Source organism: Ranitomeya imitator, chromosome 3 (genome assembly GCF_032444005.1).
Source record: "Ranitomeya imitator isolate aRanImi1 chromosome 3, aRanImi1.pri, whole genome shotgun sequence".
Lineage (NCBI taxonomy): Eukaryota > Metazoa > Chordata > Amphibia > Anura > Dendrobatidae > Ranitomeya > Ranitomeya imitator.
This window is the reverse complement of record NC_091284.1, coordinates 118,984,653-118,992,913: the sequence shown is the minus strand read 5'-3', so window position 1 is coordinate 118,992,913 and position 8,261 is coordinate 118,984,653. Positions and strand designations below refer to the sequence as shown.

General features: G+C 40.8%; 1 protein-coding gene across 4 annotated transcripts in view; it reads right to left on the bottom strand.

Moving 5' to 3' along the window:
* Positions 1-2,563: 2,563 nt before the first annotated feature.
* Positions 2,564-8,261, bottom strand: part of LOC138672905 (apoptosis-inducing factor 3-like) — a 158,954-nt gene continuing 153,256 nt past the window's right edge. For all 4 annotated transcript variants that reach the window (XM_069761347.1, XM_069761348.1, XM_069761349.1 and 1 more), the window contains 3 exons: positions 5,898-5,973; positions 5,710-5,814; positions 2,564-3,169 (listed from right to left, as the gene is read on the bottom strand). In XM_069761347.1, coding sequence (XP_069617448.1) covers positions 3,133-3,169; positions 5,710-5,814; positions 5,898-5,973 — 218 coding nt within the window. In that variant the 3' untranslated portion in view covers positions 2,564-3,132. The remainder of the gene's footprint in view (positions 3,170-5,709; positions 5,815-5,897; positions 5,974-8,261) is intronic.

The following is an 8,261-nucleotide window of genomic DNA, read 5'->3' as shown; positions in this document are numbered from 1 at the left end:
ATCCCACTAAATTTATCTTAAATGCTAGAATGAAAATTGTTTGCATCTCTGGCTTATAGAGTAGGATAGGCCATCAGTATTTAGTCTTGGGGGATCCAGTCTGTAGCTTTTGCCTCTTCTGCAAACACGGTCATGTACCGAGCAGCCAAAGGCATCATTCCTGTGTTAATGTGGAGTTGTCTGGCTTCGACACATTCATATAAAGACATCTCCTCTTGTCTTCAGGATCTCACCATTCACAGGCCTCCCAGGCTTTTTGCTTGCCCGTGTCTCTGCGTACTCCTGATGGATTATTTGGACCTGAGGCATGGTTGCACTGCTGGCCTCAACTGTCCCCTTTCCAAGACAGCACCCAGAGGCATCTTTGGCTCTATATCATCAGACTGATGCTGTCCAGATCTAGTTTGCTTCACAGCAGTGCTTACAAGCTTTACAGCCAAGAGTTTGTAAGCCCTGCGCTCTTTGCTTAGGAGAGTGGTGGCTAACCTGGGGCACGCACAGCTCTCCCTATGGGCACACGTGCCGTCGCCGTTCTGCCGCATCAGTGAATCAGGGCGGATGGGTAGGAGCCTGGTGACGCCGGATCTGCGTCCCCAGACTCGCATCCAGCTCAAGTTTATTGCGGCGCACAAACTTCCCGGGCTAGTGTGCCGCAATACACGCTGCTGGCCAATCTGAGGATGGCAGCTATCCTCGGCATACACACAACTGGGCTCATGGCAGTGCAATAGACCACTACTGATAGACTGCAGGGCTAGCTGTCAATCTAGGCAATAAGCAGTAACTGATAAAATTAAAAATCCCTCTGCTCTCGAGAGAGGATTTTTAATAACCCAAAAATTGCAAAGCTTCTACAAGCAGTTTTTTTTCCATTTTTTTAAACTGGTTTTAGGATGTCAACCCTAGGAAGTTAAATTAACAAATTTTATAGGCCGTTGCTGGAGATTGTTGAGCTGCTATGATACAGGGGTCTGGCCATAAAGATGATCCCACTATGCAAATATCCAAAGAAGGTTTAGCGAAGATATATGATGTGATTGCTCCCTTTGGCATTAATCACCCCCATGCAGCTGACTTACAAGTGACACCTTAATAACCATTGCAGCCTATTGAAAGAAAATGTATTCAGTCTACCAAGGGAGAACATTCCACAGTTAGGGACAGGGGATATGAGCATTAAATGGCCGCTTATGTCATTTGTAATGTTGCAGCACTTATTGGCCCCTGGTGCTGCCCATTAAATAATGCCCTTGTACTCCGATTGTTTTATGTTCTCCTGTATGCTATTCTTATACAAATGTTTTTTCAGTGATTGTTTTCTAGGGCTGAGGACTCCGGTGCACTCAAGTATTCTTCTGTGGCAGATTTGTTTTCTTTTTCACCTAAATTTAGTTTATTGTATAATTGTCATGCATGATCAATTGCTGAATGTGAATGAATATATATATTTTTTTTTTCTTACCCAGGACATGGAGTGATCTACATTTTGGCTTACAGCAACAGTTCTTCAGTGGCAAGCTTTATGTTCATGCTCAATGCTAAAGCTGCCAGTTGAAGAACTGTTGAAGTTGGCTATTATTCCACAGAGGACCTCCTGAAGATTTAAGAAGAGAAAAATTGGAGTAAGTCGCATGTCTGTTAGGACACTAAATATTATATTCCTGTAAAGTCTTTGAATGATCTGACTCCACGTCTAGGAGGTCATGGTGCATAAAGAAAAGATGCCAAGTGTCAAAGCATGTTGTGACTTCAAAATCAGGACTAATGGCAAGGATTTATTTTTTTTACATTGGCCACATCTAGTAATAATAGAAATACAAGAAGTTGGAGGGCGTCTTTACTGTTAGGGTATTTACAAGTAAGAGGGTGATGGAACACTTACTATCCTTAACTACTTGTTTTGGTGAAGCTATTGAAATAAGTAGGATGGAAAATTGACAATTTTATATGCAACTATACAAAAGTCACTACTTCTTACTAATCCCATCTTGGTGGGGAAAAAAATCTTGAAGATGGTTGTCATATCCTTTAGACTGATTTTGACCAGCATATGAAAAGTTGTCCATTTTTTATTTTTTTTTCCCATCGGTATGCAATTTTGTATTTTTAACATCCCTATAACATGTATTTTGAAATGAAAAAATCTAATAGAAAACTTATTTTGGCCATTTCTTTGTTAGAGGACATGCTACCCAGTAAAAAGTGGCCGATCTGTGGTTATTTTATTCCTTTAAGTGTTAAATTTTGTGGTTTCTGTGGCTCATAATTAGGATCCGGTTAAAGCCACAACAACTTGTAAAGACCAAAAAAATAGCACTAAATGAAAAAGAACCATAGGGAGGATTTATAAAAAAAAAAAAAATGCAAACTAGCGCAACCAGACAATTTCTGATCTTATGACAGGTCCTCCTTAATAATTGCAATGGACCCTTACAACAAAAATTTTAAATTATATGGATGAGGTAGGTATAGTACAATTTTTTTTTTTTTATTTTTTTTAGGCAGCCACCGTCTAGAATCCCAGTTAAAGTTAAAAAAAAAAAAAAAAAACTGAGTCGTGCATGCTGTACATCTTTCACTTTTATTTATTTTAAATGTAGTTGGAGCAAGGATCAGTCTAAAAGTTTCATGTGAACGTCACCATTGTTTGGCTGTTTTGCAGAGGGCCTGCACATTAATGTTTAGGCTTTGTGCACACTGTCTTTTCAGGCAGGTCCATAACTTGAAAAAGCTCAAACATATAAATGAGACTGAATGTGACTTGATGTTCATAAGTTCAACTTTTTACCAGCTTCAGGTTTCTAAAGATGTGAAGCATTTAAAAAGTGATGGATCTATTCTGCCTCTGCTTGGAAGCCACTCACTAGTTTTTATATATAACTTACAAAAAAAAATCCTGCTCCAAAACTGTTGGAAAAATAAATGGGGGAAAAAAAGGGGTAAAAACTCGGTCAGTGGCTTCCAGTAGCACAACTCATGATGTATATGTTGGTGTCTAAAAGACTGTGTGCACATAGTATGCCCCTCTGACAAAGCCCTTTAGCGTTTAGGCGATTAGCATTGTGGTTGCACAATGAATCACCTGAAGAATGATGTTGCGTCTTCCTGGTCTTCAGAAAGAATCAGCACTGGTCATAATTTTGCAATGACGTCAATAAAATCTTCAGCCCTGCACAGAAAATGCCACATAAACCACTTTGAACTTAACTTCAAGGACTTGACAAACCACACGTATTCTCCAGGCTACCAGTGTGACTGGATCAATGTACTGATTTATATCCTGTGAGAAGAATAAATCAGAATCTCTACAGGCACATGGGGATCACATCGCCCCTAAAGGTGCGGAAAGATCAGTATATAAAATGGTGTTTTACATAATGGTGAAGATTGTGCTTAAATAAAGATTCTGCAAACTAAAGGTGCGGTCTTTGTGTTTCTTCTGTAATTGGGGGATGCCATCTTGAATATAAACCTCACAATTTTAATAGTCTACTTCTAAGTAAGAGGTTCTGGCTAGTAACATAGGGCTATGTGATACCGGCCCATGGTGGTGGTACAGAATTTGGAGATGTACAGGTTCTTCTCAAAAAATTAGCATATAGTGTTAAATTTCATTATTTACCATAATGTAATGATTACAATTAAACTTTCATATATTATAGATTCATTATCCACCAACTGAAATTTGTCAGGTCTTTTATTGTTTTAATACTGATGATTTTGGCATACAACTCCTGATAACCCAAAAAACCTGTCTCAATAAATTAGCATATCAAGAAAAGGTTCTCTAAACGACCTATTACCCTAATCTTCTGAATCAACTAATTAACTCTAAACACATGCAAAAGATACCTGAGGCTTTTATAAACTCCCTGCCTGGTTCATTACTCAAAACCCCCATCATGGGTAAGACTAGCGACCTGACAGATGTCAAGAAGGCCATCATTGACACCCTCAAGCAAGAGGGTAAGACCCAGAAAGAAATTTCTCAACAAATAGGCTGTTCCCAGAGTGCTGTATCAAGGCACCTCAATGGTAAGTCTGTTGGAAGGAAACAATGTGGCAGAAAACGCTGTACAACGAGAAGAGGAGACCGGACCCTGAGGAAGATTGTGGAGAAGGACCGATTCCAGACCTTGGGGAACCTGAGGAAGCAGTGGACTGAGTCTGGTGTGGAAACATCCAGAGCCACCGTGCACAGGCGTGTGCAGGAAATGGGCTACAGGTGCCGCATTCCCCAGGTAAAGCCACTTTTGAGCTACAGAGAAGCAGCACTGGACTGTTGCTAAGTGGTCCCAAGTACTTTTTTCTGATGAAAGCAAATTTTGCATGTCATTCGGAAATCAAGGTGCCGGAGTCTGGAGGAAGACTGGGGAGAAGGAAATGCCAAAATGCCTGAAGTCCAGTGTCAAGTACCCACAGTCAGTGATGGTGTGGGGTGCCATGTCAGCTGCTGGTGTTGGTCCACTGTGTTTCATCAAGGGCAGGGTCAATGCAGCTAGCTATCAGGAGATTTTGGAGCACTTCATGCTTCCATCGGCTGAAATGCTTTATGGAGATGAAGATTTCATTTTTCAGCACAACCTGGCACCTGCTCACAGTGCCAAAACCACTGGTAAATGGTTTACTGACCATGGTATTACTGTGCTCAATTGGCCTGCCAACTCTCCTGACCTGAACCCCATAGAGAATCTGTGGGATATTGTGAAGAGAAAGTTGAGAGACGCAAGACCCAACACTCTGGATGAGCTTAAGGCCGCTATTGAAGCATCCTGGGCCTCCATAACATCTCAGCAGTGTCACAGGCTGATTGCCTCCATGCCACGCCGCATTGAAGCAGTCATTTCTGCCAAAGGATTCCCGACCAAGTATTGAGTGCATAACTGAACATTATTATTTGTTGGTTTTTTTGTTTGTTATTAAAAAACACTTTTATTTGAGTGGATGGGTGAAATATGCTAATTTATTGAGACAGGTTTTTTGGGTTATCAGGAGTTGTATGCCAAAATCATCAGTATTAAAACAATAAAAGACCTGACAAATTTCAGTTGGTGGATAATGAATCTATAATATATGAAAGTTTAATTGTAATCATTACATTATGGTAAATAATGAAATTTAACACTATATGCTAATTTTTTGAGAAGGACCTGTATTATAAGCACTATCATGTGCCATATACGGTACATAGAGCTATTGCTTCTAGAGAATACAACTAGTGATGAGCGACCATGCTTGTGTGCTACTCGAGTGTCTTTGGCGTGCTCGAATACTATGTTCGAGTCCCCGCGGCTGCAGGCCTCCTAGCTGTTGAACAGCCACAGTCCATGCATGTGTTAAGACTCTTGACCAGCTGTTAGACATGTAGCCATTGGGACTCCAACAAAGAGCATCTTCGGCGTCCTTGGAGAACACCTTATCCCAGCACGCTCGCTCAACACTAAATAAAACCACAAATACAATGTGCTTGCGCCTATCACAGTTTTCTGTGGCCTTTTGGATGAAGGCCAGCAGAACAAACCTCTCTATACCTCCCAGTCCTAAACTGAGGTAAAATGGAAGCTTATTGCTCTAATTCAGCCCAGTGCTTGAGACCTAATAGCAAAGGAGACTTTTGTAAAGCATATATTTGCACAATGCAGACATTTTTAAGAAAGCTGTACATAGGTTTCCCAAGTGTATATCATTTTGGAGGAAGTGTTTACTTACAGGACCTCCTTTTTGGTGATTCGTTTTCCAGAGAAAATGACTTCTGCTACCTGGGACACAATGGGGTCATAGTTCATGCTTGATACAGCAACCACAATGTTGTCCCTGCATAAAGGAACCAAAATAAATTGCATGGATAAGTAAATGTCTCCACACCTGTACAAGGGGGGTAAAAAAAATCTGCCTACTTCAAGTAAAAAGCCAAAAACTTCAGCTCTTCGAGTGTTCCTTTCATCACGATCTCTGTGTATCCTTCCCCAAATCCTGCACAAAGAAACGTACAACATTAATGGAGGAGAGCAAGTCGGGACGCTAAGTTCTTTAACAATTCTGCCAAATCTATATTTTAACGAAAACATATTGCCATTGGTGGTAATGTGTGAGATACACAGCATTCTGTCATAGTGGGTATTGCCCCAAAATAAACTTGCACACCTATTAATGTGAAAGTGGAATTTAATTTATTTTGCAATTTAAATCATTTAATGTCTCGGGACCTTCATTGCATTTGTGAATGCAGTGTATGTATATGGACTTTCGAGGGGTTATCCGGTTCTTCTCACTCCCAAACTTGCAGTACTGTGGGACCAGCTTTAACACAGCAGTTATGTATAGACATGTGTGAGTCTTACATATAGAAGGGACAAATATCTCTGGATGTGAAGTCCTATCACTGACCCTGTTGATCACCTGGATTAGGAATTGATTGGAACCGAAAAAACCCTTTTAAAGGATGCATGTTGGAGAACATTGAGTTTTTTTTTAACACTTTCTGAAGTATGATCAATTACAAATAACACTACAATTAGAACATATTATGCATTTGGGAAAAAAATACAAAGAACTATAAAGCTATGTGCACACATTGAGTATTTGGATGCAGAAATTTATGCACCTTGACAGGAAAAACGCAGCGACAAATACACGCTTATTTGACAGCTATGAATGCTATAGCAATACATAATTACACCCTGTGGAGCTTATTGTACAGCTTTTTATGATTAAATAAATGCAAAAAATGATATGGGGTCCCACCCATATATTTTTTTTTTTTTTTTGTAACCAGCAAAGGTAAAGCAGACCAGCTGGTAACATCAGCTGTCAGGCTGGGAAGGTCCCTAGTTATTTTGCACTTGTCAGCCTAAAAATAACAGCCTGCAGCCACCCCAGAGGTGGCACATCACATTAGACGCTTCACCTTGGCCCTGGTGTGTTGGCAATTGGGCTTGGAGTAAATCTGTAAATTGAACAAAAACACAGCTGTCATCAAGCACTAGTGTTGGTAATGGAGAGGTATCTATGAGACACCCCCACTATTAATCCAGTAAGTGAAGAAGAAAAAAACAAAACAATCTTTAAATAAACCCTCCCCCACACTTTCCTTGGTTCACCATTTTATATTACATACTCTTCTCAAAAAAATAAAGTCTTCAAAAGGAGATTTGTAGTTAAAATTCTGCGGTGGTATTTCCTGATGAAGGGGGCATGAGACCCCTGAAACGCGTTGAATAAAACCACTGTGAATCAACTTTACTCTCCTGAAATTCATCTTAGCGGCAGTGCAGAATTTTAACTACAAATCTCCTTTTGAAGACATTATTTTCGCTGGTCGGTGAAGACCTGTGGATCTGCAGCAGCCGCTATCCATATGCTCTAATCTCATCCTAACCAAGTGAGCAAATTTTGGTATATATTCTCCTCTTTGTAACGTGGATAAGACCCTATTGCGCTCTTTGTCTCCCCATTGTTTTACAAAAAAATAAAGGGAACACTAAAATCCCACATCCTAGAAATCACTGAATGAAATATTCCAGTTGTAAATCTTTATTCATTACATAGTGGAATGTGTTGAGAACACTAAAACCTAAAAATGATCAACGAAAATAACTAATATCGCACGGAGGTCTGGAGTTGGAATGATGCTCAAAATCAAAGTGGAAAATGAAGTTACAGGCTGATCCAACTTCAGTGGAAATGCCTCAAGACAAGGAAATGATGCTCAGTATTGTGTGTGGCCTCCACGTGCCTGTATGACCTCCCTAAAACGCCTGGGCATGCTCCTGATGAGGAGGCGGATGGTCTCCTGAGGGATCTCCTCCCAGACCTGGACTAAAGCATCTGCCAACTCCTGGACAGTCTGTGGTACAACGTGATGTTGGTGGATGGTGCGAGACATGATGTCCCAGATGTGTTCAATCGGATTCAGGTCTGGGGAACGGCCGGGCCAGTCCATAGCTTCAATGCCTTCATCTTGCAGGAACTGCTCACACACTCCAACCACATGAGGTCTGGCATTGTCCTGCATTAGGAGGAACCAGAGCCAACCGCACTAGCATATGGTCTCACAAGGGGTCTGAGAATCTCATCTCTGTACCTAATGGCAGTCGGGCTACCTCCGGCGAGCACATGGAGGGCTGTAATTAATTGGTGAACAAGCAAAAGTGCCGGGGTGTTTATTTCGATACAGTATTTTTGTGTGTGTTTCTTACTGTGTTCGTAATGGGGGTGTATGATAAACACTTCTTCATTACTAACACCAGGGTTGATGTCAG